The sequence below is a fragment of the Ochotona curzoniae genome, unplaced genomic scaffold (genome assembly GCF_017591425.1).
Source record: "Ochotona curzoniae isolate NIBS_2020 unplaced genomic scaffold, NIBS_Ocur_1.0 scaffold_1852, whole genome shotgun sequence".
In the NCBI taxonomy this organism is placed as follows: domain Eukaryota; kingdom Metazoa; phylum Chordata; class Mammalia; order Lagomorpha; family Ochotonidae; genus Ochotona; species Ochotona curzoniae.
Window position 1 is genome coordinate 39,758,000 of NW_024467087.1, and position 20,503 is coordinate 39,778,502.

Here is a 20,503-nt window from a genome sequence, read left to right on the forward strand (position 1 = left end):
ACTGTCCACTTGTTTCCATTCTCTCCAATGGTGATTTGCCAAGCCAGTCATTTATTCTTCTCTTTGAATGTCTATAATGTGCTCTGTGGGAGAAGAAGTAGGATTTTTCTATCCAGGAAGGACACATATGAGAAATCTTTTATAATAATCACAATCATCTGCATGAATTAGTCTTAAAATTGCACTCCAGAGAAGTTATACCACATTATTCCAATGCATCTTTTAAAATAACAGACAAGTCAAGTGTAACTTTTGCTCCCTCGTCTATTTAAGAAAAAGAATAGGTTTTTCCTCCTATAGTTGTCTTGGCAGCATCATTACAATTTCTTGCTATACGGTAAGTAAGTATGATGACAATTGAGACGTTCATTTAGTTAGTGGGAAGCAGAGCTGCTGCAGAAGGAGATATAAATATATACACAAATACACACATACATACATGGAATTTATTTTTCTTCTTCAGACCACCAAAATGGAATTGGAAAGGGGAGTAAAACAATTGACCTTTCAGACAGTTTTCTGCTGCCTCCTGCAGAAAGAAATCTTTTTCCTCTCAGGTCTTCTAGAACTCTATTCCCTGCCTTCAAGGGGGTCAAGGGAGGAAGAAGCAATAGAGAGAAGAAATAAACAACAGGGACTAGGAATCAATACCTGCTCTGGAAATCTACATGAAGGTAACAGAATCTTCAGGTTTATCCCTAGCATAAACATTAAAACGTGAGAGCATTTTTCTCCTCAAAAATAGTCATACAAACTATCTGCACAAAGTAGACATCTGCATATAATTAGAAAATTTCTCTTTCAATAAAGTTTAGATCACTTTCCTTAACTGATTCCATGAAAACTTTGGTTTCGTTTTAGATGGTAAGTGCCTGTGATCGCATGCTGACAGTTTAGACTAATGATAAACTTTAATTCCAGCCACAGTCGATGAATCCGTCAGCTTTTCTTGGAGCTAAGATTCGAAATAACTCATCTGGGGTGATCAGTACTTTGGGGAATTTTCAAAAATGGCTTTTTAAAAATTCTCTGTGCAATACTAGCACCTCTTCACATCATTAACATGCATGTTTTACTTGGCTTTTCCCTTTTCTGTATTACTGATTAGAAGCAGACATTAAATAATTTCTTCTTCTTCTCTTTCTTTTCTATTTTGGTGGAAGTAACCTACAAATTGTAAATTGTTTGCTGGATAAGATCCTTAGAACTCTTCAGTGTCTTACACTTTCATCACCATAGTCAGATCATACACAATGGCAAATAATATACATCTTTACAGTAAAATGAAGAATGCATTTTATAATCTTGGTGACAGTGTTCAGATCAGTACAATTGTGGGAAGTCTTGCAAGAGTTTTACAGACAGTCCTTCATCAAGCTCAGCTCCATCTCTGCAGAAATGCACTTCTTTCTTCTCCATCCCTTGACTGCATGTTTTGTTCTTTTCAAATCACGCAACTTTGTTTACTTAAATATTTTCCTATTCTTTGGCATCAGGAATCACTTGGATGAGATAGCTCCATTGTGGCGAGAGCGTGACCTTTCTAAAGGTACTCGTCTGTTATCTGGAAGACAAAGAAAAAAAAGAACCAAAAACACGGTGAGCTTCAGATCTTGGCTGTTACAAGATGTTGGGTCGAGAGGCATTTTCAAACAGTCCTGAAAAATAACTTCAAATGAATATGTAAATAAGCAACAAGAAGCCCAGATCTGAGGCGTTCACACTGCAGCTGCCAGGCTGAGTTCAAGAGTTCCGCAATCAGCAATAAATGACTTTTCTTGATAAGCAAAGTCAGAGTGATAACAGAAATGGAAGAATTCTCTCAAGTACGGTCCCCTTGGAAATAGCAGGCAACAACAAAATTCCTTGGTAAAGATGTTAAATTGAAGGAATCTATGTACAGTGCCTTTGGTTGGAAAGCACTCCATTTCCCCAGGAGTGCTCAATCTCGTATGTGGGCTACCTCTAAAGGACACCAGCGTGGGCAAAGAAGAAAAAGAGCTTTGTATTTTTTTACAGTAATTGCAATATGTGGCAATCAAACCAGCTTCCAAGCCTGCCTGATTATATGATGTAAACAAATTCAATACATTATAGAGTCATTATGGGAATGAATAATGAATGGGACCTGTTCTAGGTCCCATGCCCCCACCCATCACAGGAAGAATAATCACTGAAGAGATATCTGTTGGCACATAGCTTGGAAAACAAGGTTTAAAAGCAAAGAAAGTTGCTGAAAATAGTTTTGGCTTTAATAGGAAAAAGGCTCACAGCTCTGCATTGCAATGATCACTACCATGTTATTATCAACTCTGTTTTATGCTCGGCTTAAATGCAATTGATGTGGATGAACATCCCTTTCTGACAAAAGCATAATATGCTTAGATTCTCCATTTAGAATGAGACTAGGTCCCCAGAAATAATGACAACCACCAGCACTTACATAAATGCTAACATTTTACACTTGTTAATTTGCTAATTCACACAACATCCCCGGGAGGTAAGCCCATTTCATTCTATCCTATTATCTCTGCTTTAGTGATGAAGGTTACACAGCAAATCAATGGTATGATGGGGGATTAAAATGCAAAGTTAATGCCTAAATATCAGGCTTGCTTTGTTCAGAGGTACATGTTGGGGCCTCCCAAGCTGCACTCATTTCCTCTCTAAGATGATGATGTCCAAATAATGCATCTGTCTGTTACACAGAGAGGATGGTCTGAAAAGTGCTGAAGTTTTGCCATGGTGCCTTTCTTGTTCATGCTGAGGTTTCATGATGTTTGTGGTCAATTCACCAAGCAAAGCTAACTGGCCCCATGACCTTTTGCCTCATTAACACCAAGGTATGAGCACAGTGAGCTAACCAGCTGTGAGCTTAAAGCCTATCAGGTGCATCATAATGCAATAATATCACCAAGAGGTGTGAAAGAAAATGGCATTTCATATACTCAGAGATATATCTAGTGATGAATTTTTTGGGTATCCTTTTGAAGATACTATTAAAAACTTCATTATTTAGTTTGTGATATGGATCACAATTCAGCCAAAAAGGGGAAGATAACATTCTGGGGTAAACGTTTTATTACTTGGATGTCACTGTTTTGCATACAGATTGGTTTGGAACTTCCTGGAACACATTTAAAAATGAGATTACAATATAACAGCTTCCACTGCACTGCTAACATTTAAGCTTGAGTGGTAAAGCCATCAGATGTGAGGATGATAACAGCATTCTCAGAAGAGTTTGTTGGTTTGAAAACAAATATTCTGCCTTGGTGCTCTTACATTCTGAAATTAATAGGCAGCCACACTTCACTCCTGCAATGCCAATGCCATTCCTCACAATCACTCTCTCCTCCCCCACCCTCAGCCCAAATCCAAGAGCACAATCACTGCCAAAACCCAGCCTCAAAGCATTAAATGATGGGATTCACATCAACCTGAAACTTACTGATGCAACAAGGTGTGAGAAAGTTTCAGGTCAAACCAAACTGAGGAAAGGATACAAAAGCTTTTGGAAGGCTGACTACACAATGATTCAGGACCCATATCCAGTATTTGGCATACACAAAAGAGCATTGTTCTAGTTTTTCTACAACTTCTTTCTTCTCCCTCAGCCCCCATTTTTGTGGTTGCCTAATAGGTTCTCAAGTTAATGAGATAAGTATATGAATAATTCCATGAGGCTACCACTTACTTTTTCAAAATGTCAAGCTATAATCTTGTTTATGAAAAAATAGCAGCAAAGGTTGATCTGAATCTGTTGACTGTTTTCAATTCTCCGTATTGATGTTAAAAACTAATTTAGTTACAAAAAGTGTATTCAAATTATGGACTTGTATGGGTAAAGTCAGAAGTGAAATTTATAGAATACCATGAAATACACACATACTTGGGGACTTATGGAACTTCAAAAAGTTCATGAAAAATGTTCATTGTTTTAAATTCTATTTTTCTATGAACTTTTGGAAGGCTTTTGTATATGGGTACCTCTATATGTATTCATTTTTTTTCATCTGCCCCCATATCTAATGGTTAGCAATCTAATGATGACAACTTTTTATGCTTCGAGTCATCTTTTCTCAGAAGTACAGATTGAAAATCACTGATCTGTTTGATATACAACTTTTATATTTATAGTATTAAGAAATAATGGGTAAAAATCAGTGACCTGGCTCACATCAGGTCAGAACTCATAGTTGGCATCACATTTATGAGGAAAGAACAAATGTTAGATATTATTGCTGTCACAGGTGATGGAGCAATTTGGGCCATAGACTGCATTTTTCCATTTGGAAACACAGGTAGAAAAGTGGGTGCCCCCACTTGTGATGATGTGATGATTTGGGCTTGAACCAAATATACTTTTTGAACTAGCTTTATTCTCCCAATATGCTGTATAACTTAAATGGCAAAAGTATAAGTCTCTCCTCTAAAAAGTAGACAGTTTAAAGCATATGTATTTGTCTTAGATGATACGAAGAGTGGCTCTGATAACAAGTAGTGGCATCCTTTTTCATTTGCTCGTTACCTTTTTTGAGACTCAAAGAGTTGAAGAAGCAGGGGAAATGGTGTCTTTGCATGTGTGCTTACTGGAGCTTTATGCAATGAGATGTAGAAAAACACATTTCATTGGAAGATGGGGGTACATGATTTGTCATGCTTTTCCTTTGATTCTGCTGTCTTAATTCATGGAGTAAGCAGCATGTTAATGAGTAAGAAAGCCCAGATGGTCTAAACTATCCTCATGCTCTAAAAATTCATTCAGGAATTCAGTTAAGCTTATAAACACAAGGACTATTGAAGCAATTAGCCTAAAATGTGTGTCCCAAAACAAACCTTTCATATCCATCATAGCTTGGACATGTACACCCTGACAGATCCCTTTGTTCAATAAGGGTTTGGTTTTTAAATATGATCCATGTTGAGACTGCACAGATTCTGATATTATGGGGAGTGACATGGGCAAGATGAAGCTGGAGATAGGGACACAGATATAAGAAAATATGGATTCTACAGAAGAAGGTTTGCCAAAATGAAAACATTCAAGCCTTTCTCCAAAATGAAATAAAATACCACGGCTCAGCTTCAACATAGTTACACCCCTTTTGAATAGCAGGTTAACCAGTCCACACTGGTATCAGAGCTTCTCCTGCTGTCAAAAGAGCAGCAAGTTTTACACCCTTTCCAAGCTAAAGTTGATTTGGCATTTATGTCAAACTTTGATGAGGTTTTCAGTGAATGTGTCAAATCCATGATTGTATTGCTCTAGAATTCATTTGGACAACCTTTATTCAGCAACTATGTACAAATCACATCATCCATGACATACCTGAAAGTCACAAAATTTCAGATCTGCAACCAAATCTACAACATTAATTTCCTTCTCCCTGAAAACTTTGTTAAGTGGAATATCTAAGGACTAGTACTGCATATTTTAAGTTTACACACAGTGTGATATGGAGTCTACTAGATGACTGCAACTTGTGATATGTAACCCGGGTGTGCAAGTAAACCTTTAACAAAGTGAACTTATATCAAAAGTACAGTGCAGCTGTAACTTGCATGCTGTCTCAGAATGTTACGCTGGAATTAAAGAAACTGTGATAAAGAGACCATTTCCATTATTCATTCCTCCTAAGATTAGGTGTTACTTTGCTGTTCTCTATGGAAGAATCTTTTCCTTGTTTTCTTAATGTTGCTTCATAGGCATGTAGATATACTGATGTAACGGTATACCTTAGCGCTTCACACCACAACAATATAAACCAATACTCTGTTCTACATGTACTATACACTGTGCTATATCTTACTTTACTACAAAAATACTTGGGTAGAAACAAAGTAAAGAAGTGTTCTGTGATTTACAGTGACAAGCTCTTCCAAAGCCATGATGTGGCAGATTCACCATCAAAGAGTGGCCACTGTTTCCAGTAAACATAGCAAATGGGGTTATGGGTCTACACAGCCTAGACCAGGCAAGAAAATGTCCACTATTAAATGGCTGTTGGCATCCCAAAAGTGATCAGGGATTAGATTGTTACACTGAAAGCATCTCATAGAAAGCTAGGCTTCAGCCTTAATTTTTAGTTTGAACTCTACAAGTTAAGATAGTAATCATTTAAAATATTTATTAGAAATGTTTCCCTTCGGTTATTGACTACCTAATTGTTTTATTTTTTGTGTGAGGCTTTAGGAACATAGAGTTTCACGTTCATCATTTTTATGTGACCAAAGATACTGATCTTTTGCATTGTGTTTGGGAAGCAAATCCCCAAATAGTGATTTAAAAGAAGATGTTAGATATCATCAATCCCCAGTTTCCTGGCCACCCCTCCCTTGGCTTAACTTACCCCTTCTCTGTTAACAGATTAAATGTTCTCTTGCTTTCATCCTAAAACCCTTGTCCTCGTTATTTTGATTGGCACTGGGGACAGAAACTGAATTTTCAGTAACAGCTTGTTCCATTGTCTTTAAGCTCAGAAATTCCTTTTAGAGCCAGACTCATTTGATAAATATTCATCTAAATCTTTTATCATTCTTTAAGGTTTGAGTCTCTTCTCTTTTAAATATTTATTTTATTTATTTGAAAGGCAAAGTTATAGACTAAGAGAGAGCGAGACAGAGATCTTCCTCCTATCTACTGATTCACTCTCCCAAATGGTCACAATGGCCAGGGCTAGGCCAGAAGCCAGAGGCCTCTTCTACGTCTCCCTAATGGGTGTGAGTCCAAACACCTGGGCAGTCCTCCATTGCTTTCCCAGGTCAATAAGATGGAGCTGGATCAGCAATGGAGCAGCCAGAACTCAAACCAGAATCCATATGGGATGCTGGCAACACAGGGAGCGGCTTAATCCATGATGCCATGACACTGACCCTGATTCTTTTAACATTTAACTAATTCGTAATTTATTTTATTGTAGGATGTCACGTAAGTTTCCAAGCTGATTTTGTACTTTTTTTTAAGAAGATATGGGTTTTACTAACACCATGTGTTGAAAAATCTTGAATTTCTGCACTGATCCATAATATGTCCTTTATCAATTATTATGATACATTAGAATAAGTGAATGAATAAACAGACAAGTCAAATATAAAATGAAACCAAAGTAACAGAGAGGAAAATTTTTCTCTCTATTGATTCTCTTCCCCAAATGCCTTCAATAGTCAGAACAAAGTTGGGCTAAAGCCAGGAGCAAGGAGCCAGGAGCCAGGAGCAAGGAGTCAGGAATCTTGGTTTTGATGTATGTGGCAGGAATCCAAGCATTGGGAGGCCATTACCTTATTGCATTCAAGGTACATTAGTAAGAAGCTGGATGTGAAATATGCGCTAGCCAGGACTCAAAGCATGTGGGATAGGGGCATCTCAAGCCATAGTCTACATAACTCACTGAGCCACAGTATCTGCCCCTTTATTGATATTTTTAAAAGTTCTCACATTCATTTTCTTAAAGACCTAACGGAAGTCTTTCCCCCTGCATTATTATAAGTTTTTTTGACAAATGATCATTTTTTCCCCTTTAGAAATATAGCAAATTGCAGCCCTAACCAAATAATGCCTAGAGATTTTAGAATACAAGGACGTTTCACAAAGTTCATGGAAAATACACATTATATTTTCAATCTACTTTCTACTGAGTTTTTGAAATCCTCTCTTGATTTTACTCTCATGGGTTTTAACCTTGTCAACAATCTGAATAATTGGAATTAATAAGCACATGGTTTTATTGGCTATTGTAGAGTCTAGTGTTTCAGTTTGGAAACTATTTTCTTCCAAGTTTTACAGAAAATCTTATAAATTTGGCATCCACCACATACACAGGTATCAACCTAAATACATCTGGTTTATTCCAGTATTATTGTGTATAAATGGTGCTGTGCAAAAATGCATGCATAAAACCCAATCAGCTTCCTCCACTTAACAACTAGAGTTCTAGCCCAATTCAAATCTAAGTCACACTGTAATGTTTTTAAAAGTAAATCAGGCCATCCTTCACTACTTGCAAATAAATCCATGAAAAGAAAGCAGAAACCCGGATTTCATTGGTAGTTCAGGTTGGCAGAAGAGGAGAAAGTTATTTTAATGAGGATGATAATGGAAAGCAATAATGTTAAAATAGTTCAGAGGTGACTGTGACTATAGACACACAACTCCCATTAACTGTAATTGGAGTTAAGCACATCTAATGATAACGAAATAGAACCTTAAATGCCTTTCCAATTGGAAAATAAGCAAATGTGTTCAAGGAAACGGCGTTCTTTTGTGTGGAAAATGCAGTATTCTAATTGAGAAGCACAAATTATTTTCACATTGATACTGTTCAATGTAGGATGCCAGAATTTTTCCTGTGCTTGGGGTGTAGTTCTCCTAGAGGTAACATCTGTACAAATGCCTTCCTTTTTCCTAATGCTCAGCATTCGTTATGTTATTAAAGGAAAAGTCTCAATAGCTGCAATGGATTTATTAATTCAGGAGCTTGTTATCAGCATGAAACTCTGCTGTGCTAGGGGAAAAACAAATTATATTTTACAAAACTGCAGTAGTGAGATTAAATCACTTTTCTATATTTCACTTTCTTCTAATCCTCCCTGCCAGGTAGTAACTCTACTCTCTATCTCTATTATGAACCTCATATTTTGCAAACTATCAAGTCTTGTAGTAATATAAAGGAACATTATCAAACAAACTCAATTATAGCAACTTTAGGAAGATTGAAATACATGATAAAAGTAAAATCACATAGTGCAATATTACTTCAAGGCATTTAAAAAATCCATATTAAGCAGCAAAGTGTAGAAAATATGCAATACTTACTTTTGTCTATCATAAACAAGTTACTTTCATAACATGTAAAACCAATCTCTGGGTATTTTAAATGACTGGTATTTATATAATTTATAACTTGAGTGTTTCAAAGGATTTTTTTAAAAGTGTGGCTCAGAAAAAAAATCAAATTAGTACATTGTTCAGTATTTCAGATACCACAGTCTGTGCTATTGATTATCTTTGGACTCAGTGTCAAAGCTAGTGAATAGATTTCTCTTAATGTCCTTGGTTTTGTACATTAGCCATGCTTTATGTTTTTTTTTTATTTTTTTATTAGCATTCTTTACTTGAGACTGCATCTCGCCTCTACAACAATTGTTTTTTCTTTATGGGGTTGAAAATCTGATGAGGATGCTGACTGATCTGGAAAATGTGGGCAAACACTGACAAACAGAAATGTGAAAAATATTAAAATAGTTGAAAAAGCTCTTGAGAAAATTATATAAGTTAAGCTTATGTTGTGGAACAAACCAGCAAAAATCACACAAACTAATAGAGTTGCTCAAGGCATCTATCATAGCAGTTCACACACAGTCACTTCTCAAACCATCTGATTACATAATCATCCAGTCATTAGCAACAAATCAGGAACTGATCCTTGAATTCACTTTCAGTTATTCTGCTTATACAGAGACAATTTTGCCAATAATGTTGCAAAAGAAAGATATTCTTTGGTCTGTCTATACCTCCACAAGTTTCCTAAAATATCTTCAGTGACCCCCATAGGAGACCTGGAAGAGGCTCTGAGCTCCTAACTTCGGATTGATTCAGCTCCAGTCATTGTGGCCGCTTGGAAATGAATCTTCAGATGGATGATCTTCCTCTCTGTTTCTCCATCTCTCTGTATATCTGCCTTTGCAATAAAAATAAATAAACTAAGGCCCTAGTGGCTAAAGTCCTCGCCTTGAACGCGCTGGGATCCCATATGGGCGCCGGTCCTGGTCCCGGCAGTTCCACTTCCCATCCAGCTCCCTGCTTGTGGTCTGGGAAAGCAGTCGAGGATGACCCAAAGCCTTGGGACCCTGCACCCACGTGGGAGACCTGGAGGAAGTTCCTGGCTCCTGGCTCCAGATCAGCACAAACACCAGCTGTTGCGCTCACTTGGGAAGTGAATCATCAGATGGATGGAAGATCTTCCTCTCCATCTTTCTTCCTCTCTATATATCTGACTTTGTAATGAAAATAAATAAATCTTAAAAAAAAATCTGCAGGGTAGCATAGTAGGCCCCTTATGCATTATTGGGATGGAAAAGTGTACCAGCAAACATAATATATAACTATTTTTCTCTTCAGCATACAATACATTCCAAGTACAGTGGAAATTTAGAGTTGAGCAAAATCATAGCCTTTAACAGTAGAAGCTGTGGTCAGAGAAAACTTCATCCCAATTAAGTTTTAAAAGGTATATATTTCAACAAGAAGAAATAGAAACATAGTAGTCTTTAATTTTTTAAAAAAGATAAATTTATTTGAATGGCAGAGTAACAGAAAGGAAGAGGGGGAAAGAGAGTCCTCAGCCACTGGTTTACTCTCCAAATGGCCATAACAATCGGAGCTGGGCCAGGCTGAAGCCAGAAACCAGGATCTCCAGCTGGGTCTCCCATGTGGGTGGCAGGGACTCAAGGACTCGGACCATCTGGACCATCTTCCGCTTCCTTCCCAGGCACATCACTGGGGGAGCTGAATTAGTAGAGGAGCAGCAAGGACTGGAATTGCTATATTGGTATGGAAAGCTGGCACAACAAGCAGCGGCCTAATCTTCTGCATCACATCGCTGGCCGCGAAATATAGCTGTTAATGTTTGATGGGAAGTATACTAGTTCCTTATACTGCTAAAGACTTAATTATAAAAATTTTCTTGTGAGTGGAGGATGCAACAAAATGAAGGTATAAATGGAGAATCGGCATGCCTATATATACATAGTTACTTTTCCTAAGAAATAATGAAATGAAATGCACTGCCTGGATTCACAGTGAGGACTATGACATAGTGGTGGCAGTTTGCATAAGCATGTGCCTTTAACCTTAGTTGCATTTTTTAAAGAAGAGTCGTGATACATTTACACTGAAGTTAGTAATTCACTACAATCCAAAACAAAGAAAACAGAATGTTAGAAAATTGAGCCTTCTGAACTTGTCTGGTGAGGCTGTGTTGTTGAAGTCTTGATAGTGTGAGTGAGAGTGACAGTGGAAGAACTGAACAAAGCATAGATTGCGATGACCTTGGCCAAGAGTGCTTGGCAGGGTGAGAGCTTGAGTAGCCATTTGGGGTGATACAGAATAAACTAGCTGTTTAATGGCAGTGGGGCTACAGGGTCAACTCATTACTACCACCTGTCAACTTTGTGCCTTTCAAATCTGTGTATGGTATAGATCCCTGTGACTAAGCACAGCCATGTCTCTATCTTTGATCAGATGATGGACAATCCTCTGTCATTTCCTGTGGCAGCTGCCTGTGATCTCACTGAGCTTTGTTGCTGATATGCTGACCTGGAATGTACTCACCTGTCATCTGCTTTTGTTTCTGAATCACTCTGAGACTACCTATCGATTCTTCTGTTTTGTTTTGAACATGTGAAACCCATCTTTTGGGTCTGGGGTACCTACTTCTTGCTGATGATGGAACTTTTCCAGTAGTCAGCCCAACTCTCTAGCTTAAGGAGCCCCAGATAACAAGAAGGCAGAAATGGCAGTCCTTTTCTTGTTGATGCCTCCATCTCCCAATGAACAGATCATAGAAAAATAACACTAGCCATTCCTGTGATTTTGAATAGAGAATATATTTAACCTAGCGCTTATAATCCCAAAATCTGTAAACAGGTGTTCCCTATTAGTGGTATCGCCCATGCTAGCCTGTGCTTAATTACACAACAAGTTGTATGGACAAAGGCAACCTGTATAGTTAATATTACAGACACTTTAGCAGCTGCCAGTGCCATTGTTTTAAAATATAAACTGTTCCTCAAGGTAAAAGTCAGACAGCAGTTGTTTTAAATATGACCAATTAAGATGGAGTTAAAATGCTAAAATCTCCATTTCATATTCATAACTGGCACAAGTCCCTTTGTAACTTTAGCGTCTAAATGTAATACTTGCACAAACTGAGAAGCAGGCCTAGCCACGAGTGAATGAAAATGGCTGCAAACTAGCATCTTATTTCCCATCTAAAAAGTTTCACAGACCCATTCTTGGTTTTTGAGTCTATTGGAATAAAGCCAGTCTTCACATTATCAGACAAATGCTTACGTATGAATGGTTATTCTTTCAGTTTTTTGTATAGCATTGTATGTGGCAGTAAAATCAAGAATAGCCTCTATGTCTATTAAAAGATTAGATATAGAATGGAATCTATGTACACTGGGATACTATGCAGCCACCCTAAATTATTAAATAGATGGTGACGTGACAGAAAGAACTCCACATTACAAAGTGAAGAAGACAAGTTAAAAGGGAGTATATAGGGTAGGCCTTATGGTATAACGGGTTAACCTATCAGTTGCAATGCCCCCATCCTATATGAGAGTGCGGGTTTGAGTCTTGGCTATGTTGCTTGTGATCTAGCTTCCTGTATTTGTACCTGAGAAGGTGGTGGGTGATGCATGTGGGAGACCTAGATGGAGTTTCAGTCATCTGCCCTTAGGCTAGCTCAGCCCTGGCTGCTAAAAACATTTGGGCAGTGAGTTAGCAGAGAAAAATCTCTCTCCTCCCAGCCCCTGACACCCCACCTTTCAAATAAATCTTGTTTGAACATGGAGAGTCTCATATTCTTATTTTTAAAATGTTATTTTAATAATTTTTTTAGAGTTTAGAATGATATATATAGTTTTTAAAAGTGGTTGTTTATCTCTGAATGGTGGGATCATGATTTTTTTTTAAAGTATTTCCCTTATTACCTGAAATTTTGGCAATGCAGATGACAGATCTGGCAAATTAGGGAAAAACCAGACTGGTTGTTAAATTTTCAGTCATCAGCTACAAATTACATACTGTTTTCAAAATATATAAAAAAAAGTAGTTTAGAATTCAATAATCTCTGAGTTAATTCCTTACTGATTATACCATCACTAAGTAAACTGTAATGGAAAAAGAAAAAAGGCACAAAAAATAGGTGCCATTTTCCTGCCCTGCTTAAGGGAGGCCTATAGAACGTTCCCGGATGGGAAAGTAATAACTTACAAGTTTTAGAGTATAAATAAAATTGTCTTCACACACTGTTATCATTTTAAAGGTATTTCACATTTCTCAGATCCTAAATTCTTAAAGTTCAAGTCTTTTAAAAATGACTTTCTCCAAATGGTATATTCGCTCCAGAAATATAGGCAAAAATGCAGAAAGAGAAGTATGCCATTTTGTCATCCAGAGAGAGTTCCATTGCAATGATAAAAAAAAAAAAAATCACATGATACTTCAGAATTGCTCTGTAACATGTTGTCTGTAAGTGACAATTAAAAAAAATAAAATTGATCCTTTGAAGGAAAGTGATATTCATTTTCAGCAAGGCATGCATTCTGGGTTATTTTTCAAATTTATTCTGCAGAAAGCAATGTATATGCTGGTGCAGAGGGGAAGTCTGACACCATGCATTATACTATCTCTTATCATTGTTGCTATTAGAATGCATGACGATGAGGCAAAGAAATCTAGCGAATATGTGTAGTCTTTAAACTTACTAACACAATAAATGCTTTTTTTTAATGCAGACTTCTCTCTCACACACACATACATATATGCTGCATGAACCTTTCTAAACCTCAATTGTCTCTTCTGCAAAATGGATACAATAATAGCACTTGACACTGTGGCTGTTAATAAGACTAAAGAAGGCAATCACCCATTAATAGATATGGAGTTTGCCTGTGTCTGTGCCCCCATACTTGCTTGCACATGTGTTCCTGCAAACATGGAGACACACACGCATCTACAAACTTCTAGTGAAAAGTTTTGACTTTAAATGGATAGCCACAATTTTGAGTTACAGAGAAGTCCAAATGATATATTTGCCTTCCTTTCTTTGTTCTGTCACTCGATAGTTATGTTTTCCTAATCTTAAATTCTCTTCTGTGAGCAATGAAAACCATGTGGAAAACCCAGAATGCTATCTGGTACAGAGTAAAAGCTGGCTACTTGTAATACTTGATATTGTAAGGATCAAATCCCAAAGATTTTAGCCTCAAGATTTTATTGTATGCTTTAGTCGACATAGATTCATCCTATCACTATAACATTTTTTAGTCACTTTTGGCAAAATGAGACAAGATGCATATAGATGTTTAAAGATGTCGTTTTCAGATTAGCCTATAAAAACAAATTCTTAATAAAGATCAGCCAGGAAATCAGAATTTATCAAACTTCTCGCATTTTATTTATTTTATAAACCATCAAGTACTATGGGTATTTATATCCTTAGGGAACACTGAACACTTTTCATAACTATTTTTTCCTTCTCATGAGTATGGTAAGTCATGGAATATTGCCAGACCACTTTCTACTACTACTCTGCTGTAGGATTTCAGTTGTCTGAACAGATTTGTCCCTTAGGGTAGATAGAAGTTATTTCTAGAGATTCCAGCCTCACTTGAATGACGCATCTAGTAAAATCGTTCATTTTTTTCTGGGAAAACCAATTTACCAGGTAACCTGTAACCTTTAATTTGGTTTCTCCCATAGATCTATTCACTGAAGACAGGGTGAACCTTATTTTTATAAGCAGAGCTGGTCCCCATTTAAGGCAAATTTGCTTCCAAAAAGCTGCCTGCAGTTTATTTCCACCACCCATGTCACTGTAAGGATACAAAAATAAATCAGTCCATTTCCTTCATTCTCTCGAGGAAGATGCTATGTAGTGATTCTGGCTTCTTGGTTAAAAATGCAGTCTGATGGAGATGGGTTAAGGATTCCTCTTTACTCTGCTTCATAGTTCTCTTCAGGTTCCTCCAAGAACCTAAAGTGTAACTGTATCCTCTGATTTTTTTAGAAAAAAGAGTGTCTTTTGATTCAAGATGTTGTTACTAATTCAGGTAGTATAAAAGGATACTACGAATACAGTGTCAAGGAATTGGGTGATTGGAAGTATGCTTTGCAGAAGCACAGAATAGGAAGCCTCAGCCATACCTTGGGGGAGGCTTCTTTGGGAAAATTTCCAGGGAACTTTGCGCTAATGTTGATTGGTAAGGGACAGGGATGAGTTATCCTGAAGGACGAGTATACTCTAGAGAAGAGAGACATTCTGAGGAAAGAGAGAAGAAACACACACACACACACACACACACACACACACACACACGGTAAGACAAGGGTTATATGCTCACACCCCATCACACAAGCCTGGGTTTGAGTACTAGCTCTAGCTCTGCTCCTGCTGCTGTGCAGCCTAGGAGGCAGTGATGATAGCTAAAATGATTGAACTCCTGCCACTCACTGGGGAGATTTACACTGAGTTCCCAGATCCTGGTTTAGGCCTGAGTCAGCCTTTGCCATTGCAGACTTTCAGAGAGCAAATGAGTGATAAGAGATCTAGGTCTGTGCCACTGCCTCTCAAATACACAGAGAAAAAAAATACACACCGAGAGCTTTTTCATTTAAAATAATAGGGTGGCTACAAGCAATTTAGTGTTGATTAATAGCAGGAGACTGCAGCTAGGATAGAGGCTGGTCTTTTATACTATCCTAAGGATTTGGGATTTTAGATGTGCAATTGGGTGTAGTTATACGATGATTTTTGGTAATCATGGGGTAGATGAACTTAGAGGACAAGGCAAAGATCAGACTTCGATTGGATATGAGCCTCAGAGAAGTCCAACAAAATTCTAAGCTTTATAGCCTACATATTCTGGAGACTGCTGGTCCATCATTTAATATAAATGCATATTCAAGAAGAGAAGTTTGTTCGAGATGTGTTAAATTGGGGACAGTTTGAAAACATTCAAGTAAGCTCAAGAAAGGCAATGCCAACAAAACAAACAATCTGCCTAACAAATGTCCAAAGGCTATGAATGAACATTTTTCAAAGGAAGAAACAAAAATGATGGATATACACAAAGATGCTCAAGAATCATAAGCTACAAGGCAAAAGTAAATAGAAACTGCAAAAAGTTATCACCTCACCACAGTTAGAATTATTATACAAAAATAAAAAACGAACAAATCCTAATGAGAACATGGAAAAAAGAAAATCACTATTCAGTGGGAATGCAAATTAGTACACCCATTATGGAAATCAGTATTGCTTTCCTCAATAAAAATAGATCTACCTTATGACCCAGCTATTTCACTTCTGGGATTACATCTCAAGGAAGTGAGGTCAGTATATGAAAGTGACACCTGTTCTTGCATGTTTGCAGCAGTCCAATTCAGAAAGACAGCAACATGGAATCAGTTGTGATGTGCATCGACTATTGACTGGGCAAGCAAAATGTGGTATATAAACATGACAGACTATCACTGAGCCCTAAAAATGTATGAAATCCTGATACTTGCAAAAATAAAAATAAGTGTAACTGGAGATCACTATGCTAAGTGAAATAAATCTGAGGCAGTGGAATAAAAAATATTACATGCTTTCCTTCATGTATGGAAGTTAATATAAAGGGGGTATAAAAATTTTGTATGCAAAATATAGTTAAAATACCATCTTCACTGCATTATATCATCTATGTGACAATATATTCTTCTTCACTTTATGATTATGGTTATGAGTTCCACATTATGTGCCATTTAATGTCCCTATTTTAAAGAAAATACTATATTTTTATAGGTATATAATATCTACACACAACATGAACCTGGAAAAATGTTAAACACCATTAAACCCTAGAACAAAAAAGCTTTTTTAAAAAAATAAAAAGCTTTGGGGTACAAATCATAAAAGAAATACCATACTGTATTCCATAAACATAAAATATTATTTAATAAAATACTTAATGAAAAAACTGAGGACAATCTAAGGATAAAAATTCTGTTAAATATCTAACAGGCTATTCACTATACAAGGCTGAGGACTGGGGCAGGTAAAGAAACTGTAAGATTTGGAAGAATCATCACACAGAGAGTAACTGAAGAATCAGTCAGGTATGTACATAGAGTGGGGCAGTGGGCTAATAATCAAATGCTGAGAAACACTGATATTTAGGAGATGTTCATAAGAAAAGAAAGAAATTATTCAGAGAGGCACAGACAGAAGTATTAAAGCAGTGCATGTTATAGAACACAGGTCATAGATGGAGAGTTTCAGAAAATAAAAAAAGAGGTGAGGGCAGAAATAATAATACCATAGGTTAGAGAAAGATGCAGTAAAATAAAGACCAAAAACTATCATATTTTAAAATATTGAGGTCATTAGAGACCTTAATGAGAGCAATTTCAGTGAAATAAGGGGAACAGAATCCAGATTGCAGAAGGCCAAGGAATAAGTGAAAGCAATGAATATAACTTACACTCGCATTTCCCATGACCCTGGAAGAAGTGATATTTTCTGAGTGGAAACAGGTAGCTTGCGCGTGACAAGCTCACACCACTTCTAGCTGCAATTGATCTGCTCAGAGCTTTGTTTCTTTGTTTGTTTTTATTTTCTTCTCCCACAAAAGTGATCCACTGACTGAGCCAGAGAAGGCAATATTCATAAGTTCGCTAATATTTTGGATATGGCATGATTTTTCACAAAAGGCACTACTTAATAGGGCAATTAACAAGATGAAAAACAACAAGATGAACCGGTAAACAGAAGCAAGTGGAAATAATTTTGTTTCTTAAGGTTTTTGGAGTAAGTTTCTGTTCTTAAAAAAAAAAAAAAGGCCTAAAGTGTAACAAATAAGTGAATTCTGTGATGTAATTTTCAATATTGTGGCAAATTTTATTTTTAAAATAGACCATCGGGCCCGGAGCGGTGGCGCAAGTGGTTAAGGTCCTCGCCTAGCACACCCGGGATCCCATATGGGCGCCAGTTCTAATCCCGGCAGCCCCGCTTCCCTTCCAGCTCCCTGCCTGTGGCCTGGGAAAGCAGTCGAGGACAGCCCAAAGCTTTGGGAACCTGCACCCGCGTGGGAGACCCAGAAGAGGCTCCTGGCTTCGGATCGGCATAGTATCGACCCGTTGCGCTCACTTGGGGAGTGAAACATCGGACGGAAGATCTTTCTCTCTGTCTCTCCTCTCTCTGTATATCCGCCTTTCCAATGAAAAAATAATAAAAATAAATCTTTAAAAAAATAAAAAATAATAAAAAAAATAGACCATCAAGTTCACAACAAAATTGTTTCTTAAAACAGAGTATACTTGAAGCTTTTTGTTTTCATTTTATAACCACATAAGCATGTGTTGCCTTATGATCTTCTAAATGCTTATTTCACTGATCACTGAGACATATCAAAGCCTAAGTATTCATTTGTCTGATTTTTGTATCAGGAACGCTAGCCAACACCATGGTGTGCTATACTAATAAATGATTCATAATAATGTGCATAGAGAAAATGTATAGAGAACTGAATTATCACAGGATATGATACTCTTCTACAATGACACAGGAAAGCCGGACACATATTTCAATCCTAGCTTTATCTTCATGTGAGAAATACAACTTTACTAAGTTATCAAGTTAGCATTGTAATAAAATCGGAATTTGAGAGTTGTTCACTAGCAGAGTTCTTACTTAAATATAGAATATAAAGATCCTGAGTTCTATCACAATGTCTTGTAGGTATTAATGCCATTTTGTCCAGCCTACTTATACAACAGATTCTCAGTATTAGGAACCCTGAGGGCACCATGTATAACCAGATCTGAAGCTAAATCTTTCCATTATTAACTTCAGCATCAACAATCACACTACGCAAATGTTCACTTTATTTTTATCTGTTTTATAGTTACTTCTTAAAAAAATCCTATTTCATTGAAAGGCAAAGATACAAAGAGAGGGAAAGTAAAAGAGAAATATTTCCCATATGCTGGTTCACTCCCCAAATGCCCACAAGAGCCAGGACCAGGCCAGGCCGAAGCAAGTGCTTCTGAATTTCCAATGTGGCTCACAGGGCACAAGGACTTGGGCTATCTTCTGCCTTTTTTCCCCCATACTGATAACAGAGAGCTGTATTGGAAGTGGAGCAGCTGGGACTTGAACCATGCACTATAAGGGCTGCTGACACTGTAGACAGTTGCTAAACTTGCTGTACTACAGCACTCAGCTCCTACAGTTACTTACTTGCTTGAAAGAGGGGCCAGCACTGTGGTTTAGTGGATTAAGCTGCTGCTTGCAATCCCTGTATTCCACATGGAGGACCAGCTAAAGTTTTGGTTTCATTTCCAACCCAGCTCACAGCTAATGTGCATGGGAAGACAATGGAAGATGGCCTAAGTCTCTGGGTCTGGTAATTTGTGTGAAAGACCTGGATGAATTTCTTGTCTTCTGGCTCCAACCACTATGGCTGTTTGAGAAGTGAATCCACAGGAGGAAGATCTATGAATCTCCCTCAGTCACTCTGTTTTTAAATAAATAAATACAACAGAGGGAGCTAGATAGGTAGGTAGGTAGAGAGAGAGAGAGCAAGAGAGAGAGAGGAGTGTGCTTCCATCCACTGGTTCACTTCTCAAATGTCCACCACATCCAGGACTGAGCCAGAGCCAAGAATTTATAATTTAATGTAGATCTTGCACATGGGTGATAAGGATTAAATTATTGGGGCCAGGACACGTTGCCTCCCAGGATCTGCTGAAATAGGAAGGTGGTACTTGGCGTCAAACCTAAGTACTCTAACATGGGACTTGAGTCTTCTAATTGACAATTCAGTTGCTGTGCAAAATCTACCATTTTAAACTTTTATAAAATTGTTAAAGACAAATGAGTTCATGCCAATTTTTATGTGTTGATATTTAAGTAACAATATATTATAAATAATCTTTTTTTTAAGATCTTATTTTGTTTTTATTGGAAAGGTGGATATACAGAGAGGAGAGACAGAGAGGAAGATCTTCCGTCCGATGATTCACTCCCCAAGTGACCACAACAGCCGATGCTATGCCGATCCGAAGCCAGGAGCCTCTTCCGGGTCTCCCACGCGGGTGCAGGGTCCCAAAGCTTTGGACCGTCCTCCACTGCTTTCCCGGGCCACAAGCAGGGAGCTGGAAGGGAAGCGGGGCTGCCGGGATTAGAACCGGCACCCATATGGGATCCCAGACATGCAAGGCGAGGACCTTAACCACTGCGCCATCACGCCGCGCCCTATTATAAATAATCTTAAGGTCATTAATGAGGACTCAAAAATTTTGGATATTCTTAAAAGGATGAATTAAGTCCCTTTTGCTACTCCTAAAATTTGAAAACGGGGCGGGTGAGGCAATGTGTTAAGTCACAGCATGCAGTGCTGACATCCCATGTGGGAGTGAGTTTGAGACTCAGATGCTCCATTCATTCTTCTTTCTGCTAATGTGCTTGAGAAAGCAGTAGAGAATGGCTCAAGTGCTTGCAATCCTGCACCAATGTGGGAGACCCAGAATAAGCTCCAGGTTCCTGGCTTCAGATCAGCCAGCTTTGGCCATTACAGTCATTTGGAGACAGAAGATGAAAAATCTCTTTGTATGTCTATCCCATAATGAGTAACTCTGCTATTCAAATAAATACATACATACATAAATCTTAAAAAAAAATACTTGAGAAATAAAGTTGTTATCTCCAAGTGTAGGCTTTCCTTC

At 37.7% G+C, this 20,503-nt stretch overlaps 1 protein-coding gene across 2 annotated transcripts in view; it reads right to left on the reverse strand.

Annotated features, from left to right (window-relative positions):
* Positions 1-432: 432 nt before the first annotated feature.
* Positions 433-20,503, reverse strand: part of DIAPH2 (diaphanous related formin 2) — an 830,745-nt gene continuing 810,674 nt past the window's right edge. For both annotated transcript variants that reach the window (XM_040999826.1, XM_040999825.1), the window contains one exon: positions 433-1,564. In XM_040999826.1, coding sequence (XP_040855760.1) covers positions 1,500-1,564 — 65 coding nt within the window. In that variant the 3' untranslated portion in view covers positions 433-1,499. The remainder of the gene's footprint in view (positions 1,565-20,503) is intronic.